Source organism: Bubalus kerabau, chromosome 2 (genome assembly GCF_029407905.1).
Source record: "Bubalus kerabau isolate K-KA32 ecotype Philippines breed swamp buffalo chromosome 2, PCC_UOA_SB_1v2, whole genome shotgun sequence".
NCBI classification, from domain to species: domain Eukaryota; kingdom Metazoa; phylum Chordata; class Mammalia; order Artiodactyla; family Bovidae; genus Bubalus; species Bubalus kerabau.
The window spans coordinates 12,360,847-12,381,299 of NC_073625.1; the positions used below are offsets into that span (position 1 = coordinate 12,360,847).

General features: G+C 48.8%; 1 protein-coding gene across 1 annotated transcript; it reads left to right on the forward strand.

Annotated features, from left to right (window-relative positions):
• The first annotated feature begins 13,122 nt into the window (after positions 1–13,122).
• GOT1L1 (glutamic-oxaloacetic transaminase 1 like 1) lies at positions 13,123–18,436 on the forward strand. Its single transcript, XM_055570154.1, has 9 exons — positions 13,123–13,237; positions 14,365–14,546; positions 15,418–15,529; positions 15,788–15,897; positions 16,121–16,213; positions 16,307–16,457; positions 17,275–17,440; positions 17,882–18,024; positions 18,285–18,436. The coding sequence occupies exons 1-9, from the start codon at positions 13,123–13,125 to the stop codon at positions 18,434–18,436; spliced, it is 1,224 nt and encodes a 407-aa protein (XP_055426129.1).
• Positions 18,437–20,453: the final 2,017 nt, after the last annotated feature.

The following is a 20,453-nucleotide window of genomic DNA, read 5'->3' on the forward strand; positions in this document are numbered from 1 at the left end:
AGGGCTAGTTCCTTCTAGAGAACCCCCTAGGAGACTCTGTTCCAGGCTCCGGGCTGCAGCAATTCTTAGCTTTTGTTGATTTACAGACACATTATTTTGATGTCTACCTCTGATATCACTTTCCGTGTGTCCTTGTGTGGCCTCTCCTTCTCTCTTTTAAAGACACAGATCTGACTTTGTAAGAGACAGATCAGACTTGGATTTGGGGCCTGTTCTAAACCAGGATGATCTCATCTCAAGATCTTTGCCTTAATTATGTCAGCAAAGACCCTTCTTCCAAATAAGGTCGCATTCTGAGGTTCTGGGTGGCGTATCTTTCGTTGGGGGAGGGGGGTCACTGTTCACCCCATTACAGTGAGAGATCCTTGTAAACTCTACAGAGTTCTGATCTTGCGAAATTATCATCCAACCCAATCACCTCTCATGGAAGGACTGTTCTCTCTAGAAGCTTCTGATGACCTTCAAACACCCATGTCCTTGCATAATCCCTCCCCCGTGAATGTGGGTGGGGGCATAACTTGCTTCTAACAAACAGAAAATGGCAAAGGTGATGGGATGTGATTGCTGTGATTATGTTATATTATATGGCAGATGGGAAGGGATTTTGAAGATGTAATTAAGGTCCCTAATCATTTGACTTCACAGAAAGGGAGATGACCTTGGGTGGGCCTGACTTAATCAGGTAAGCCCTTTAAGAGAAGGTCAGAGATAGAAGAGAGACACTCTTGCTGGCCTCGAGGAAGCCCACCACCATGAGTTCTACAGCTACAAGGAAATGGGTTCCCTGTGAGCCTGGAAGAGGACCCTGTGTCTTAGATGAGACTGCATCCCTGGCCAATACCGTCACTGTAGCCTGCTGAGACCCTGAGCAGGAGACCCAGATCCCTGACCCATGGAAACTGAGATAATAAATGTGTGCTGGGACTTCCGTAGCAGTCCAGTTGTTAAGACTTCATGCTTCCACTGCAAGGGGCACGGTTTTGATCCATAGTCGGGGGGAACTAAGATCCTGCATGTGGTAAGTTGTGGCTCCCCTCAAAAAAAGAAAGAAAAAAGAAAAAGAAGTGTGTTGTTCTGAGCTGCTTTGTGGTAATTTGTTACACAACAAAAAACGAATCCATCTCTGGTCCTGTTTTTAAAAATTTCCTATCAGAGACCAGAATACAATGGGACTCTGAGCTCTGGAAGGTCCTAAGATCTGCTGTGGTCTGCTCTTCTCCAAAGGACTCTGGGAGCCTCTTGTCTGCTTGGTCCAGGAAGAGCATCCCAGCCTCCGTCCTTCACGCCTAAGAGAATGACCAGTCATTCTGTGACTCCTCCCCCATCTTTTAAGAAAATTAGGAACTAAAGAACCCATTTCGCTACAGTTTTCCTGAGTTGCTAGGGAGGAGCCAAACAGTGACTAGGCTTCCCTGGTGGCTCAGAGGTAAAGCATCTGCCTACAATGTGGAAGACCTGGGTTCGATCCCTGGGTTGGGAAGATCCCCTGGAGAAGGAAATGGCAACCCACTCCAGTATTCTTGCCTGGAAAATCCCATGGACAGAGGAGCCAGGTGGGCTACAGTCCATGAGGTCGCAAAGAGTCGGACACGACTAAGTGACTTCACTAGGGAGGAGACACACTTTGTAACGCAGGGAACACGGTTCTCAAAGCCTCTTCAGCAAGAAACTAGATGAAGTCTTCCAGCTTATGCTGTTGGTATTCCCAGGAGGGAGAGCGGATGGGCCACTTCTTCCCTGAGATGAGATTGCTGGGAATGGGAGAGCTTTGCATCAGCTGGGCGCCACCTGCTGTGTCTCTGTTTTCTCTCCCGGTCAGTGGATCACGTGCTCGAGCCCTTCCCCTGAGGGCTCCCCTTGGGCCCAGGTCTGAATCTAATTGACGTTGGAATGCTGTCCCAGAACCACAGGCAACTGCTTTTCCCAATGGAGACATTCTGACCATCTTGGGGGAAAGAGAAACATACGGGGCTGATGGCAAACATCACTGCAGTTGTCAAGATGTTGCTGGCCAAAACCTTGGCCTACTCTGCCCACCGAAGCCAAGAGAAAAATACAGAGACAGAGACTGGAGGAAATAGAAAGGTGGCTTTTATTCTCAGCGGGTGGAGAGGGGAACACAGTGCGGTCAAACCTCAAGAACTGCGTCTCCACCTCCATGAGAAGGAGCTCTAGGGGCTTTTATAAGGCAAGGGCTGGCTGTCAGGAGTCAGAGATGAGGACCGAAGCTGATAGGATCTTGATTCCTTCCTCTTGCATTGTTTCAAAGACAGTCATAAACTGGCGTCAGTAACCCAGTAATTGAGTCTGGCTGTTGGGTGGCTCTGCGGCCTTGTGATACGTGTAACTCCAAGGGGAAGGGTGTTGTAGGGGTAAACACCAGATAGGGGATGTATTTAGCACAGAGTCAAAGGAAAATAGGTGTGAAGTGTAGCTCCTGCAGAGTTAGGGGGCAGAAATGCAAACTTAGTCACAGACATTCAGAGTTAGGATCAGTTAAAGGAAAAAAAAAACTAGGAATGTTCAGGCCTGCTCACTGTTCTCTTTATACTCTTTGTCCTCAGGAAAGGGAAAGAGAAAAACTCATTCCTCTTTTTTCCTTTTCACTGCAACAAACACCCAGAGGGAAGAACTCATCTTAAAAGCAAACTAGTTCTTCCTTCCCAACCCACCCTCATGCCCATCCCTTCAGTAGGCTTGCTGGCTAGTTGGTTTCCCCTGCTCTGGCATTGCCCATCTGACCTCAGAGAGTGAAATATTTTTTAAAAATCTTTGCCTTTGCCTTCCTTTACCATTTCTTGCAAGTCGTTGTAATGGAAAAGGTCTGTTTCTTAATAATAAAAGAAGGTAGAAAACTTGGACACAAGTAAGCAGACATTATCACTGATACATAAGATATTGTTTACATTAAGCAGATATTTTGCAGAACTGACATCTCCCTCCAGGCTTGGTGTGGTGCCTGGTATTTTTATGGAGGACATCTGGCAAGTTTACCCGGTACCCACAGCCATATCTCAGGCCTTCATCACTTCTTAACCGAATTAACTAAAATAGTCTTCACGTGGCCTTCTTGCCTAGTTCTGGCTCCTCTCCAGTTCATCCTCCACAGCCCTCAGAGAGACTTTTCTAAAACATAAATCTGACAGTGTCATTCCCTTTCTTAAAATCATTCGATGATCTTCAAGTGCTTGGGGCAGAATTCAGACCCCTTAATGCAAGGGCTTAGCATCAGATGGACAAGTGCCTACCGTCCCAATCTGATTTTGTACCACTCCCCTCTCCTATACACTTTTATTCCAAACAGATTTAATTTTTTTTGAACTTAAAAAAAATTTTTTTGGGGGTGCAGCTTCTGGGATCTTAGTTCCCCAATCAGAGATTGAACCAGGCTGTTGGCAGTGGAAGTGTAGAGTCAGAACCACTGACTGCCAGGGAAGTCCCACAACCACACTTAAATTGACTAAAGAACTCAACTTTCTTTGTCACTGTAACTTCACACAGACTGTATCCTCTGCTCATGCACACAACCATCCCTCCCAGCAATAAATTAAATAATAAATTTAAAGTGAATAGGCTCTAAATATGTTACAAAGTAAAACTTACAGGGTTTGCAAATGACTTGGGTGTAGAGTGAAAGAGAAAAAGAAAGTCTGGGATGGATGTTTTGGCCTGAGAACCTGGGAGAAGGGACTTGCCACTTACTAAAACGGGGGGAAATAATGGAGGATGTGAAACTACCAGTTAGCTTTTGAACACCGTACATTTGAAAAGTCTGTTCAAGATTTATTGGAATATTAAGTAGGTATTTGGATTCCCGAGTCTAAAGTTTAGGAAAGAAGCCGAGTTGGATGTATAGGTGTATTGTCAGGCCACCAAAGATGGCTGTTCTCTTGCTCTCTGTACTTCCCCTCCTTGACCAGTACTTGCTTCACCTGTAGACTGCACCCTTGACTGACCTTCCCTCTTAATCATGGAGCCTCATCAGTAAATGCCTATGTGTCTGCCTCAGCCCCAGATAGTGATAGTTCTAATCTCTAGATCAGAACTATTTCAGCTATGATAGTGCATCAAAGGGGCCAGTGGTGGTAGTGGGGGGGCACGCTCTTTTGCTGGTTTCTGCAATAACTGATAAGCCAACCTGATGTCAGCTTCCCCTGGAACTGCAATCTCTCTATCACCTTGGGAGCAAAGACTGCTACCTTGTCTTACCCGCTGTCTGCCCCACACCGTGGGGTGTCGCTCCAGGACCTCACTTCAGACATGTAAGGTCCCTCATCCGTTACGCTGCTGATGTCTCTTTTGCCAACTCCGGGCTCTTTCTTTGGTTTTGAGGCTGGGCAAGTACAGGGTTTTCAGGCCTTCAGGTGCAGCCCAACAGTAAGTTTGATAGATGGATTTTGGCAGTGAAAGGCTGGAAGAAAAAAAAATGTCGATTCTTGTCTTCTTTGAAGAAAGAGTTCAGCAAAGAGACCAAAACTGTGAAAAAGATAAAAGCATTTATTAGAGGCAGCATACGTGTGGAAGAACATACGGGCAGACTCGGAGTGAGTTACCTGCCACAGGAGTGGCTTAGGTTGCTTATATGGGGGCAATTTTCTGGGTTGTCTCTGGCCAATCGTCTCCAGATTTGGTCCTGGTGTGGGTGAGCATCTCTCAGTCAAGATGGATTCCAACTGGCATCTCTCTCTCCTTTGGTCCTTCCCTCACATGGAGGGCCTTCTCTGTGCATGTGCTGAGAATGCGCTCTTAGATTAGACAGAACAGAGATCTGTCATTTGTGACCTTGATAAGAGCGGCTTTTTAAAAATAATTTTGATTGATTGATTGATTTTCTGCTGTGCTGGGTCTTGGGTGCTGGGCGGGCTTTCCTCTAGCCGTGATGAGTCTGGCTCATCCATATTGCTTCTCTTTTTGGTGGCTTCTCTTCTTGTGGAGCAAGGGCTGTAGGGCGGAAGGGCTTCAGTAGTAGCGGTTCCCGGGCTCTAGAGCACAGGCTCAGCAGTTATAGCATACAGGCTTAGTTGCTCCGAGGCAGATGGGATCTTCCCAGATCAGGGATGGAACCTGTGTCCTCTGCATTGGCAGGCGGATTCTTTACCATTGAGCCACCAGAGAAGCCCTCAAAGTCAGCTTTGACGGAGGTGATGAAGTGCTGATCAGAGTGGGTTCAGCATACCTTGGAAAGTGAAGAGGAGATAGACTACACATGCTGCTTCAATAGCTGTGGCGCTGAAGATCAGAGAACATGGTGTGGTCGATGACCCTGTTGTCACCTGGTTTAAATCCGGGACCCCTGTTTCCCAGGATCCTTGTTAGATTCCAGGTGAGCGTTGGCCAAAAGAGGAAACTGCCTCAGATCTGAGAGCTGGAAATGAAGCAGCGTTCACTAATACCTGAAGGATTTCAGGGTGAGATACGGAAGCAGAGGCGCCAGGTGGGATCCGACTTGTCTTCAGACTCTCCTCCGCTCATGTCCAGCTCTGCTCAGACTGATGCCCTGCTGAGTGACGCAGCACCCAACGCCATGACAAGACACTTGGCTGCCGCCCCACACGGGGTTAAACTGCACATCTTCTCATAGACCCCTCCATGCACCCTCCCTTCTAGCCCCCCACACAGCTGAATGTGTCTGGTTTCTCGAATTTCCCTGTACATTCTAAGATGTTCACATACAGGGGCTTCAGGCAGCCTGCTGCATAATTCTTCTCATTCTCCAGCTCCCTCTGGACCTTCACTCCCCCAGATTCTCTTCCACTCCTGCAAGCTCTAGTTCCTGTAACACCCATATCACTCCCAGAAGTCCTGTTTCCTTGGCTGAGCCCTGCAGGACACATGGGGTAAGAGCTGGAGAGGGGATGTGAGGTCATGGGAGTATTTGTGTTCAAGATTCAAGTTTCGCGCCTGTTTGTATGCTCCAGAGGATGTTCTAATAGAGAGGGGAGATGGAGGAAAAGGCAGAGAAAGCCCAACAGCAGGGGCCATGGAGCCGGGACCCAGGGCAGGAAGGGAAGGCTTGGAGGCGACAGGGGCTCAGGAGAGGTGAGCTCAAGCACGGTGCTAAGTTGTGGGTGAGTATCCATGGAAGGAGATTGGTAGCTATGATGGTAACATGTGAGAGCCTCTTCCAATTACTTTTATTGTCCTTGTGAGCAGAAGTAAGATCGGTAGTTGAGACTACCAGGGGGGAAGGTGGATATTTAAAGAGAAAGGAGAAAGTGCGATATAATTGCGACACTCTGTCTTTTTTGGCCACCTTTTTCTCTTCTTGGGGCTGCTCTTGTGGCTCAGCTGGTAAGGAATCCGCCTGCAATGCAGGAGACTTGGGTTCCATCCCTGGGTTGGGAAGATCCCCTGGCGAAGGGAAAGGCTACCCACTCCAGTAATCTGGCCTGGAGAATTCTATGGTCTGTACAGTCCATGAGGTCACAAAGAGTCGCACACGACTGAGCGAGTTCACTTCACTTCAATTCTAAGGTTTAGAGAAGTCTCCACTTTCATAGTCTGGCAGGAGGCAGAGCCCGCCGCCTCTCAGGAGTGAAGCTGAAACCAACAGACTTTCGCTTCTCTCACAGAGGATGAGATGGTTGGATGGCATCATCAACTCGACGGACATGAGTTTGAGCAAGCTCTGGGAGTTGGTGATGGACAGGGAAGCCTGGCGTGCTGCAGTCCATGGGGTGGCAGAGTCTGACACGACTCAGCGACTGAACGGAACTGAACCCCTTGGCGGGAAAATAGGGTGGGACCAGTGGGTCACGTGAGTGGGCTCAGCCAATCACAACAGGCTCCTGGGTCTGTGCTTCCGGAGCACTGTGAAGTTAGGATGGAAGGATGGCTGCGGCCAAGACCTGGTCCTGGGACCTGCAGGGGCAGCGGGGCCAACAGAGGGACGTGAGGGTGGAATTAGGCAGAGCACTGTGTGTTGTTCGTCTGTTGTTTGGCAGTTCACCTCCTTCCTTCTGTGGTCTGATCGTGGTCGTGTTCCTGGCCCCAGATCTCCAGCCTCCCCATCCAGCATGTGAATTACCAGATATCCTTTCAATAAACCCGCCTTTTATGCTTCGGTCAAGAGTCAATTTCTGTAGCTTGCAACCGGAAATCCAGATTGATACTGAGAGGAAGGAGAAGCTGGAGGCCAGTAACATGCTTCTCTTTTCATTCGATTGGCAGCATTTGTCAGGGTTTCCTACATGTCAGGGGCCAGTAGGTTCAAACTTTGAGGTCATTTTCTGAGAACTCCGTGACTAGGGGGTAACAAAAGGCTCTTCTCTGCCAGTTCTAATGGGACTCCAATAGGCCAGGCTCAGTCACAAGCCTCTTTTCAGAGCAGCCCCCAGGATTTGGGAACCAAGGCTGGGGAGCTGAGTGGGGTTCCTTACTGGAAGGAGTAGGAGGAGGGTTTCTGGGTGAACTTTGTGAAAAACCACTACCTTCCTTTTGGCAGCTTATCAGCCAGTGTTCTTTTCCTCCAACACGTAATTCCAGGAATGGTCTCACCTCACATGATGCCGTTTTTCTACATCAAAGAAACTCAAGTTCTTCTCCCCAAAGGGAACAACTCAGGTCACATCCAACATCCAATGTGGAGTTTAGGATCTCTGGGTGAGGTGCCTTTACTTCATCTGAAAGTAGCTACGTATGACGCTGTAGCTTACATACCCAAAATGAATTTACCCACTCTTCAGTACACCCAGTGTTCCGTGCCTGGAGGTAAACTGCTATAAGGCCCCCATTTAGAAAAGCAGGAAAGGGAAGTGACGTACAGCAGTCCCTGGTCCCAGAGCAGCACACCCCACAACTGTGTGGACACGGACATAAAGTGTCCTGGCACTAGAGTGAGTGTTTGAGGTCAGTTAATGAGGGCGTCCTTTTCCCCCAGCATCCTATCAGGAATTTCCTTTATCCTTTGGTCTCCCTGGCAGAGCCTGAGAGTGGCTAAGTAAAAATTGCTTGGGGAGTGGGTTGGTAAAGGGGGCTGTTCTGCTTTAGCAGCTAGCTTCTGTGAGTGTGGTTACCGGAATCTGCAATTTTCTGGGGGGAAATGTCAAAGCCCTAGTTTGTTCAAATGTCCATTTTATTTCAAGAGACCTCCCAAGAATTCTATAGTATAAACTCTATAATCAGAAATTCTTGCATTAGGTCTTATGTTTATAGTTCTTCTCTCCTTGTGATGGCCCAGGGGACAAATCCCTTTCCATAATAAATGTCACGCAATTCTATAATGTTTGTTTTCCTGATTTAAAAATAAATATACTGGGACGGCCCTAGTGGTCCAGTGGCTGAGACTTCCAATGCAAGGGGCCTAGATTTGATCCCTGGTTGGGGAACTGGATCCCATGTGCCACAATGAAAAGATCTGGCATGCCCCAACAAAGATTAAAGATCCCACGTTCTGCAACTAAGATTCAGTGGAGCCAAATTTTAAAAAAAAATGCATACACTGAGATGGAGAGATTTTAAATTACTTACCGAAGGCCCTGTAGGTACTAAGGGGAAGAAGTAAGATGGAAAGCCAGGCTGCCTAGGACCAAAGACTCTCCTCCGTTCAAACACCACGAGGCTCTAGTTAGGGTCTTGGTTCTGTGGCCAAGAAGGGAGGCAGGTAAAAACGGAATGAAGGATTTTCAGTAGACACTGAGGGTGACAGGCGTGTGCCAGCTGCTTTGGTAGGTGGATGTTGTGGCTTGAGAGGCTTCAGAAGAATGAACCCTTGGCATCCACACTGATACTGCGTGATTGTCAGCGTGGTTGCCAGTCCCTGTGCAATGTGGAAGTGCTGGAGCCAATGACAGGCTAAGAAACAAGTATCAATGAGGGGGTAGGACTGGATGAATGTGAGGGTGAGCCCCGAGTCACTTGAGAACACCCCAGGAATGGCCAGAAACAGCTGGTAAAGACTAAGACAGGCCTGTGGTCCTGTGCTCTGTGGAAAAGACAGGATATTCTAGTTTATGTAACCACATCTGCACCTGGGCTGGTGAGGGATGGAACTTGGGCCACGAGCACTCTGTCCCCAGTTATTGGCTGATCACCTTCAGGGTAGAGCCTCAAGGCACAAGCCAACCACCCCCTCCATTACTCCCTGCTGGCTGTCACTCTCTGTAGTCTGCGAGAGTCCAGAGAGGAGACTTCCCCACTGCCTCTGCTGGGATACGGATGTTGGACAGGTTTGGAAGCACAAGGCCAACGAACATAAAAATAGCCGTTAAAGATGGCAGCTCTTCTTGGGATTTCCCTTGTGGTCCAGTGGTTAAGACTCCAAGCTCCCAACACAGGAGTCTAGGGTTCAGTCCCCAGGATCCTACATGCTGCAACTAAGACTCAGTGCAGCCAAAAAATAAATAAATAGTCTTTAAAAAAAAATAACTATTAAAAATGGTGTTTCTTCTTGGGACTTCGTGGTAGTCCAGTTGGCTAAGACTCTATGCTCCCAGTGCTGGGGGCCCAGGTTCCATCCCTTGTCAGGGAACTAGATCCCACATGTAGCAACTAAAGATCCTGTGTGCTGCAACCAAAACTTGATGTGGCCAAATAAATAATTTTAAAAAAAAAGAAAAAGAGAGAGAGACTCTTTTTCTTTTTCTTTTTTTTTGGCCATACCTCATGGCTTATGGGATCTTAGTTCCCTGACCAGGGATTGAACCCAGGCCCTTAGCAGGGAAAGCTTGGAGCCCTAACCACTGGACTGCCAGGGAATTTCCAAGATGGTGATTCTTAAGACTTGGATAATTCTGTGAACACACTCTGACTTCCCTCCCAGCACCCCTTCTCCCCTCTCTCATTTCTGACAATTTGTGGAAACTCTTTTAGGGAACTCTTCTAGGCATGGGTTTGATCTGTGAGTCAGGAAGATCCCCTGGAGAAAGAAATGGCAATCCACTCTAGTATTCTTGCCTGGAGAATCCCGTGGACAGAGGAATCTGGCGGGCTACAGTTCATGGGGTCGCAAAGGGTCGGACACGACTGAGCATGCTCGCCTGGTTCTGTCCGTTCTTAGCTGTGCAGTTTGGGAGGGAAGAACACACCCCTCAGCTCTAAGTGGTTGGGTTACACTCACCAGAGTGTCCCATCCTCGGCCATGATAATGTCAGGGATGGGCCAGTGACTGACTTGGTGCAGTCGAGAGAAAGGAGGTGGGGGGTTCTGGGAGGGAAACTTACTGGTTCTTGCAAGGAGCCAAGAGGAGAGATGCTCTCTATTCCTCTGGATAGTGACGCAGCTATTGTTTGAAAACATAAACACTTTCTAAATGAACAGTCATCTGCGTGTGGTATAACATTTCCAAGGGATGAAGTAGGGTGCCATGGAAAGCAAGTCAGCATTAGTCCCTGTTCTTGTCCACTGGCCAGCCTGTTCCACTTTCCAGATGTGATCACAGTTACCTGTTTCTTGTACCCCTCCAGAGCTTCTCTGTGCATATACATGCAAATGATCTTTTATTTCTCCCGGAGTGGTCTCTACTTTGTTCTCCATGTGTACCTCCATTGTTCCTAATGATGTATCTTGGATATTATTACACATTTGTATCTGTAGGGCTGCCTTTAACTGCTGCACAGAATTCTATTATATGGATATTCCAGTGTAAACACTCCTTCAGTCATCAGCATTTAGCTTATTTGCAAATAGAGCTGCAATGGAAATTGTTCAAATGTGTATTCTTTGCGTCAGTGCTATGTTCGCTTTTGCTCCCATGCCCAGAGTCACCCCAAGAACAAAGTGGAAGCCTCCAGAAAAGGAGAGCCAAGGGAACCACAGGAAATGAAGCTGGAACCCTGACGAGTTGTTATGCTATGGTCTGAACGATGCTTGAAGTCAGATGTACCCGAGCCTGCCCACTTATAGAGGCAATGAATTCCTTCTCCTGTTCATGCTAGTTTGAGATGATTTTTGTTGTTGTTGTTGTTGTTTCTTGTCGCATAAAAAGTTCTCATTGGCACAGATATTAAATCCTCACAACCAAGATGTGAAGTGAAAAAAGTATGATGAAAAATGACATGGTGCTTTTGATATCCATCATCTTAAAATATAAACATCTTAGAGAAGAAACCAGAAAGGGTATATCAAAAGGTTAACTGTGGTTGTAGGTTGCTTGTAGACATCTGTGTTCTATATATATTTAAGTTTTAAAGGTTGCTACAGGACTTCCTGGATGGTCCAGTGGTTAAGAATCTGTCTGCCAATGCAGGGGACACGGGTTCAATCCCTGGCCCAGGAAGATTCCACATGCCAAGAGGCCACTCAGCCCGTGTGCCACAATTACTGAGCCCATGCTCTAGAGCCCTGGAGCCACAACTGCTAGGCCCCCGTGATGCAAATAATGAAGCCTGCATGCCCTAGAGCCTGTGGTCTGCAACAGGAGAAGACACCACAATGAGAAGCTCATGCACCACGACTCGAGAGTAGCCCAGCTCACCACACGAGAAAGCCCAAGCACAGCAATGAAGACCCAGCATAGCCAAAAATAAATGCTTCCAAAGGTTTCTGCAGTAATAGGGATAACTTGCACAATCATTTGTCTCAAGGCAGGTTCCCTGGAAACACAGGCTGAGACAAGGATTTGGGGCATGTGGTTTGCAGAGGGAGTGCTCTGTAGGAGGAACCCACAAGGAAGTGAAGGAAGCAAGATTGTAAAGAGGAGGGGGCCACACAAGGGACCCTGGGTCAAGTCTAGCCATGGCCTGATTAGGGGATGGGCCCTGAAGTGCAAGATGAGCCACGTGCATCCCCCAAGTCAAGAGGAATGACTTTTTAAATTAAATTATTATTATTTTTTAATCTTTTTGGTCACACCGAGGCATGTGGGAATCTTAATTCCCCCACCAGGGATCTAACCTGTGCTCTCTGCAGTGGAAACTTGAGATCTTAACCACTGGACCGCCAGGGAAGTCCCACGGCTGGCTTTTTGTATGCAAGATCAGGTAGTAATTGGCTGCTGCTGCCGGTGGGAGTGTAACCTGCCAGGTGGTGTCCTGTTGCCAAGAACAATCTGGAAGGCAGATGAGAAAGAAAATCCTTATCCACCAGCAGGGCTGGTAAAGGTATCTGGGTGAGACACCAACTATATCTGTAACAATCACAGAGTCATTTGAAAAAAAAAATATATATATATATATATATAGGACATCCTACAGAGGCCAACTCTTTCTGCCCTTGATCTCTGCCTTCTACACTTGCTGCTGGGACACCACTGAAAGAGTTAGCAAATGTAGAAGACTTCACTGTAAATAACAGAGAAATAGGATTGTCTTAATAGGCATCCCTGGTGACTCAGTGGTAAAGAATCCACCTGCAATGCAGCCTCAGATTCCATCCCTGGGTCAGGAAGATCCCTGGAGGAGAAAATGGCAACCTACTCCAGTATTCTTCCCTGGAGAATCCCATGGACAGAGGAGCCTGGTGTGGTACAGTCTATTGGGTCGCAAAGAGTCGGACATGACTGACTAAGACAACAGCAGGAGTGGCAAATTACACTCTTTCTAGAAATAGGACTCTTGAAAATAATTGTGGAAGAAAGCAGTGTTGTTTTTCTTTTCTTTTAAACACCTGGACCCCTGAGTAAAATGAAAGTAGAAGCTTTTTAAATGTATCCCTCGACTCACATTACTGCTGGGTCTGAGGTTTCACGTCTGCAGAAGAAGTCCTGTCTGGGCTCATGGCTGCCTGTGTTTCCACGTCTTCTAAGGGGCTGATCTGTTATTTTAGATGAGCGGTCCAGTGGTTAAGATTCTGTGCTTCCACTTCAAGGGTCACTGGTTCGATCCCTGGTCAGGAAACTAAGATCCCACATGCTGTGCAGCTCCCCCACCCCCCCCCCAAAAAAAATGTATTGGTGGATTAGGTGACTAGAGGAGGCAGTGAGTTAGGGAGAAACGCCTGGGAATTCTAGGTCCTCACTGTGACCTCCTCCAGCCAGTCTCTCAGAGGGTCCTTCCCAAGCATCTTGGAATACTCCCATAGCCCTTGAGGAGGGCCACCACAGACACAGTGAATGATGGGGTTCTGTTGCTCTGGTGACCGGTTGCCGCCAAGATTCTGGAAAGAGGCAGATTTGGGTGGCCCAGACTTGGAGGCTGGCTGCAGGCAGGAGCAGAAGCACAGTCCTGGTTCTATTTTCCCTCAGCGATGCCTACTCTGTCTGTGTTCACAGATGTGCCCATGGCCCAAAAGCTAGAGGGCAGCTTGCTCAAGACCTACAAGCAAGATGATAACCCTAACAAGATGTTCCTGGCCTATAAAGGTAGAAGCCTCGTTGTTTAGGGGTGTGAGACGCAGGGTGCCATGACTGCCTCTAGGAGGGCAGTATTCCCACTGCCACAGAGGGGTCGAGAGAGCACAAACCTCCCTAGACAGAGAGATCTGTTCCTGTGAACAGAATTGCCTAGAGGGGAAAGGAGCAGAAAACCTCGTGGGTGGGTCTGGGCCCTCTGCCCTTCTCTGCGGGTTCCTGGCATTTGATAAGGGCTGTATCCTCTCCCGGGCTTCCCAGGTGGCACTAAAGAACCCACCTGCCAATACAGGAGACGTAAGTGACCAGGGTTCATTCGATCCTTGCGTTGGGAAGATCTCCTGGAGAAGGGCATGGCAACCCACTCCAGTATTCTTGCTTGGAGCATTCCATGGACAAAGGAACCTGGCGGGCTACTGTCCATAGGGTCTCAAAAAGTTGGACACGACTGAATCAACATAGCACCCATGTATCCTTTCCCCCAGCTCTGTGCTCGAGCCTGTGAGGACACTGCCTTTCCTACAGCCTCTTCATTCTCCCCTTCTCCCTCCTCTGCTCCTGAACCAAGAATGGCTCCTAAACTGTTCTGGGATGCAGCCAGCCCTTGCCAAGGTGAAAGTCAATGTCACCTTTGTTCAGTCCCACATGAAAAGCGAAAGTGTTAGTCACTCGGTCATGTCTGACTCTTTGCAACCCCATGGACTATAGCCCACCAGGCCCCTCTGTCCGTGGGATTCTCCAGGCAACAATACTGAAGTGAGTTGCCATTTCTTTCTCCAGGGGAATCTTCCCGACCCAGGGGATCGAACCTGGGTCTCCTGCATTGCAGGCAGATTCTTTACCGTCTGAACCACCAGGGAAGCCCAACCTATAACTCTCCCATTGTCTATCATCTTTGCCCTTTAAAATGGCATAGGTTTCTGTTGTCTTTTCCAAAAAGATGAAAATTAGACATACCCACTAACAACACATCGTTTTTTATAAAGGGGTTGGGGGAAGAAAAGGAAAGTTGTCTTTTCCTAGGCAACTTCCCAAAGCCCCAGGAGAACCAGGACAGATTCGTGGGCTGTCTGCAGAGCCCACAAGCTTGCAGGCACCGCGGTGGGCCTCCAGAGACCCCTCTGCCCTTCCCGTCACAGTCTGCATGACCAGCAAAGGCAGACCCTGGGTGTCCTCCGTGGTGCGCAAGACTCGAATGCAGATTGCCCAAGATCCCTCCCTGAACTATGAGTACACGCCGGTGATGGGCATGAAATCATTCGTCCAGGCTTCCCTGAACCTCCTCTTTGGAAAGAACAGCCAAGTCATTGTGGAGAACAGGGTGAGAAGCAGGGCCCTTCTCTCGCTCACTGAGACACGAGGAGTAGAGACTGGGGGTCTGGGATTGTACAATCGCAAACATGAAAAGAGTTTAGAGGGGCCCTGCAAGGTTCAGAGTGTCCCAAGTCCTTGCATTGGAGGACAGAGCCGGGATCAAGACCCAAAGCCGGGGGTCTCCACACCAGCCCCCACTGCTGCGGTGCCAGCTCTTTCAAGAAGGGAATGATCCAAATCTCAAGTGGTGCTGATATCACCATCACTCTTTTTTTTTTTTTTAATGGTTTTATGATTTTTAATGGTTGAAAAATCAAAGAGGGGTGATATTTGGGGACCCATGAAAATGACATGAAATTCAAATTTCAGTGTCCAGAAAAATGTTATTGGAACATGGTCACAATCATTTACTTGTCTTGTCAAGAGCGGCCTTCTATGCTAAAGGCAGCGTTGAGTAGTTCTACAACCTGAGTGAGCGAGCAATCAAGTGTTCGTAGCTCAGTCGTGTCCAACTCTTTGGGACCCCGTGGACTGTAGCCCACCAGGCTCCTTTGTCCATGGAATTCTCCAGGCAAGAATACTGGAGTGTGGGTTGCCATTTTAGCATAAAATATTGACTGTCTGGTCCTTTGCAGACAAAGGCTGCCCATGCCTGGTATGAACGTGAGCACCGCAAGGGGTGGAGGGGGTTCATTCCATTCCCTTACGTATCCCAAGTGCCCACCACAGTGTCTGGCACCTAGTAGGGGCTCAGTAAAGCCGGATGGATGAGTCAGTGGAGGTGCACGTGTGGGAGCACGTGGCCTTGACCTCCTAGAGCAAGGTCCTCCTTCCCCAATGTTGGGAGACACTGGCACCTTTTTTTTTTTTGCTGGCAGGCAGGGGGTGTGCAAACCGTGGGGGACAGTGGCGCTTTCCAACTCGGGGCTCAGTTCCTCAAATCTTGGTGTCAGAATTCTCAGGTAGTTTACATCGTTTCTTCTCAAAAAGGTGAGTGGCAGCCCCCGGCCCCGCCCTGTTCTTAATTCCCACCCCACTACCTGCAGTCTTCACCGCTCTCCCTCCTCACTCTGTCCTGGGAAAAATGGTCGCTGGGCCGAGGTATTCTTGTCCTTTTCCTGTTCCTGTCCTCCCTTCGGCGACTCATCCCCTTCCCCTGCCCCCGGACCCCATTCTCTGGTGTGTCTGCCTCCCATCTCTCCACTTTTCGTGTGCCAGCTGGTGGCAGGGGGTGCTGTGTTCCCACAGAACCTCATGGACTCATCTTCCAGGACATGGGCTTTACAGTTTATGAACACACCTTCTGGGACTCTGCGCATCTGTGCTTGGACCCCAACATGTTCCTCGATGTGGTGAAGGTAAAGGTTCCCCCGCTCTCAGCAGTGTCTCCCCAGACCTGGTTTACAGCTTCCCTTTTCTCCTAATCACCCCCTCTACCCCGACTCTGGTCATCCAAGACCTTTTATAGGCTCAGATTCACAGCCCTTTAGTAGGAACCCACGTGGAGGATGGCTTCTCCCAGCGTCCCCCTGTCACGACCTGTGTGGTCTGGGAGGCACCAACAGGAGTCTTTCCCTGCAGCATGCCCCGCACGGCTGCGTCTTTGTGATCGGGAGTATGGGCAACTGTCAGCTGACCCCGAGTCAGTGGACACAGTTGATGACCCTGATGAAGGTGAGTGCACCTCCCGCCCGGCTCTCCTCTGTCTCAGCACCTCCCATGCCTCCAGGAGTCCCTCCCACTTCTCATTCTCTTTTTATCCTACAGAGCAAGGAGATATTTCCATTTTTTGACATTCCCTATCAAGGTTTATCCACTGGTGACCTGGAGGAAGATGCTAGATTCTTACACTACTTTGTGTCTCAAGGCTTTGAGTTTTTCTGCAGCCAGTCTCTATCCAAGAATTTTGGCATTTATGGTACATCATGGGCAGGGGGAGCAGGGAGGGCCTGATGGCGCCACACCTGGGGCACAGGACACGTTTGACGTCTCCTGCCCTCTGGAGAGAGCCCAGAGCCCCAGAGCACCCCAGGGCGCCTTGGAGGCAGAGGGAAGGGTACTGAGCTACACATCAGGGTCTGTGGTATGGTCTCAGCTCAGCTGCTAAAGCTTACTCTGGTTAAATCATCTCATACCCCTGAGGCTTCTGTTTCTTCAACTGGAAGATGAGGGGCTGGGACTTAGCGATGTTTCAAGTCCCTTTCACCTTAAAAAAAAAAAAAAAACTTTTTGCAATCTATTTATTTTTGGCTGTGCTGGGTCTCTGTTGCTGTGCTTGGGCTTTCTCTAATTGCAGTACACGGGCTTCTCACTGCGGTGGTTTCCCTTGTTGCAGAACATTGACTCTAGGGCACAGGGGCTCAGTAGTTGTGGTTCCCGGGCTTTAGAGTCCAAGCTCAGTAGTTGTGGTGCAGGGGCTTAGTTGCTCCGTGGCATGTGGAATCTTCCTGGGCCAGGAATTGAACCCGTGTCCCCTGCATTGGCAGGCGGATTCTTAACCACTGGACCACAGGGAGGGGCTGCCTTCCACCTTTAAGACTCTTACTTGCAGCTACTTTTCTTGGCAAGAAGAGCCTGCACCTACTTCCTGGGCCCTGGATGGGGCCTTCTTGGTGCGGCTGGGTGGAGGGCCCTGTCGTCCAGCCCTCCCCTCTGCAAGGCTGGAGGCAGAGACTGAGGGCACCACCCAGGAACGGTGGGAGTGCTGAAACAGGCCGTCTGTCCCATCGCTGCAGACGAAGGAGTGGGTACTCTCGTGGTGGTGGCGCTCAACAACCAGCTCCTGCTGCGCGTCCTCTCCCAGCTGATGAACTTTGCGCAGGCCCTGTGGCTAAACCCTCCCACCACAGGCGCTCGCATCATCACCTCTGTCCTCTGTAACCCTGCTATGCAGGGAGAATGGTAAGGCGGGGAGAGGAGCAGGACGGGTGGGCAGAGGCTCCGCATTCCCACAGACCCGCTGACTCACAGGATGCCCCGGCTACTTCCCTTCCTGCCCACGTTGCCTCTTTCACTGAGGAGCCCCAGTGGCAATGCTGAAGGTTGGGGGAGTGGGTAATGGGATGCTCTTTGGGGGCACAGGTCAGCTTATTATTGAATTGTTTGAATGCTCTCAGTTGGCAAGAGGAGATGAGGAAGCACCAAGGACCTGCTTCTCTGGCAAAGTCGGCCGGAGAGTCTGCTTCCCTTGCTTACATTAATATGGGCTGAAACACCCTCCTGTTTATAACTATCCCAGATGGATGCTTACTCTTGAAGGGAGAAGAGGGGAAAGGCAATGAAGAGGTTGAGAGCCTGGGGAGACCTTATGCTCTCCATTTCTTGCTGTCCTTCCCTTGGCAGGAGACAGAGTCTGGAAGGGGTTGTAGAGAACGTCATGATGACCAAGGAAAAGGTGAAGGAGAAGCTCCGGCTTCTGGGAACCCCTGGCTCCTGGGATCACATCACCGAGCAGAAAGGGTCCCACAGCTATCTTGGACTCAACTGTAAGTACCTAGGAAGGGACAGCTCTCTCGTTTCTGACCTTGGATTTGGGCTTGTATTTGAGCATAAACTTCATGGACCAAGTAACCCGTCCCTAGCTTCACCTCAGACTTTGATTCTTTCCTGAGGAAAGTGGAGCTGCTTTGGGACTCTTGTGGCTCCCCAGAAATACTGACACTTCCTACTGTCCATAATTCACCCTGGGCTAGAGGGGAGCGGGATGGGACCACCCTAGGATCTGAGACCCTATGGTCGTCACCAGCCCAACAGGTGGAATACCTGATCAGTGAAAAGCATATCTATATCCCCAAGAATGGTCGGATCAACTTCACCTGTATCAATTCCTACAACATAGATTACATCACTTCGAGCATCAATGAGGCTGTCTGCTTCACAAAGGACTCAGAGAAATAGCTTCTAAAAGTAAATGACCCCTGATTGGAATAAAGCTTTAGTCTTTACAAAAGTCCTGTGCTGATTATTCATTGCTATAGTTCATTTCTCTGCAGAGCACTCTCTCTCTCTCCCCATCTATCTATAAAGCATTGGCCTGGCCTCAGCAAAGAGGTGTAAAAAAGACCCAGAGAAGAAGGGAATGTTTGCATTCATTGACTATCTCATATTGAACATTGAGAATTGAGCACTGTCTGTGCAATTGGAATAGGACAGCTGGACAGGAAACTGGAAGCTTCTGCCTGGTATCTCCTTGTTGAGCACCTAGCATACCATATACTGGGCTTTCCTTGTAGCTCAGTTGCTAAAGAATCTGCAATGTGGGAGACCTGGGTTTGATCCCTGGATTGGGAAGCTCCCCTGGAGAGGGGAAATACCCACTCCAGTTCTCTGGTCTGGAGAATTCCAAGGACATGTATAGTCCATGGGGTTGCAAAGAGTTGGACACTTTGAGTGACTTTCACATACCATACTGAGGCCTGATCTGGTGTCTTAGTCCATTTGGGCTGCTGTAACAAAATATCATAGACTGGGTGTCTTATTAACAACAGAAATTCATTAAGATTCTTAGATTTCTGGAAGCTGAGAAGTCCGGGATCAAGTTATACCAACAGATTTGCTGTCTACTGAAAGCCTATCTCCTGGTTCATAAGCAGCTCTGGCTGCAACCTCACATGCTGGGAGGAGTGAGGGATCCCGGGGGCCTCTTTTATGAGGGCACTAACCCTGTTCACGAGGGCCCCACCTTCATGACCTAATGACATCACAATACCATCACATCGGAGATTAGGTTCCAACATTTTTATTTATGCTTTTTATTTGTTTATTTTCACTGCACATGGGCTTTCTCTAATTGCAGTGAGCAGGGGCTGCTCTTTAGTTGTGGTCCCCAGGCTTCTCATTGCAATGGTTTCTCTTGTTGTGGAGCACCGACTCCAGAACACAGGCTCAGTAGCTGTGGCACATGGGCTTTGTTGCTCTGAGGCATGTGAAATCTTCCTGGACCAGGAATCAAACCTTTGTCCTGTGCATTGGCCTGCAGACTCTTAACCACTGGCCCATCAGAGAAGTCCCAGCATATGCATTTTGAGGGGATACAAATATGCAGACCATAGCATACAGGCATCAAAAGCTATGTAAAAAGCAGACACAGTCCAGTTCATTTCCTTTGAAAGTTTACAATCTAGTTGGAGAATCAGCCTTGCATGTAGGCATGCAAAGTCGCTTCTGTTGTGTCCGACTCTTTGCCACCCTATGGACTATGGCCACTAACGTGACTATTGGGAGTCTGTTAATACATAGAACTCTGCAAACCCCCAGCAGGTATGACACCCTCCACCCCAGCTGGGGAAAAACAACTCACTCGGTAAAAATGGAGCTAATCATAAAAGGTGACATGTAAACAAGTAAGTCTCAGGGAAAGGTTAACCCAGCAGGACTTAAGTGCCCAAACTTCATATATTCTAAGGGACTTCAGAAATGGCCCTTGACCAGTGGCTGAGAAATGAAGTCTGAGCTCTTAGAGTTTCCTGCCTGACAAGAGTAGCTTTGTGTGATGAAGCCTTTGGGTCATTCTGTGCCAGTTGGGTGTCTGGGGCTGGAGACTAAGGAGTTCAGTTCAGTTATACAGATCCTGCATGCCCACGTGATTGAGCCCCCCATAAAAACTTGGGATACCAAAATCTTGGTGTGCCTCACTGGCAACACCTCACACATACTGTCACATGTTGGTGCTGGGAGAATTGAGCACTGTCTGTGCAACGGGAACAGGACAGCTGGACAGGAAACTGGAAGCTTCTGCCTGGTATCTCCCGGGTTCCATCCTCTCTACCCTTTTCCTTTGCTAATTTCAGTCTGTATCCTTTCACTGTAATAAACCGTAACTACGGGTGTAACAGCACAAGGATTTTGGCAAGTCCATTTTTAGCTTCTTTGAATTCCCTGAAGATTGTTCTCACAGGGAGTGCAGACAAAGTGA

What these genes read in the sequence shown, in the direction of transcription:
- GOT1L1 (XM_055570154.1), top strand. Translation starts at nt 13,123, where the DNA reads ATGCCTACTCTGTCTGTGTTCACAGATGTGCCCATGGCCCAAAAGCTA. An exon ending in GATGTTCCTGGCCTATAAAG is followed by an intron (nt 13,238 to 14,364) that starts GTAGAAGCCTCG and finishes TTCCCGTCACAG; the next exon opens with TCTGCATGACCAGCAAAGGC. An exon ending in CAAGAATTTTGGCATTTATG is followed by an intron (nt 16,458 to 17,274) that starts GTACATCATGGG and finishes CCATCGCTGCAG; the next exon opens with ACGAAGGAGTGGGTACTCTC.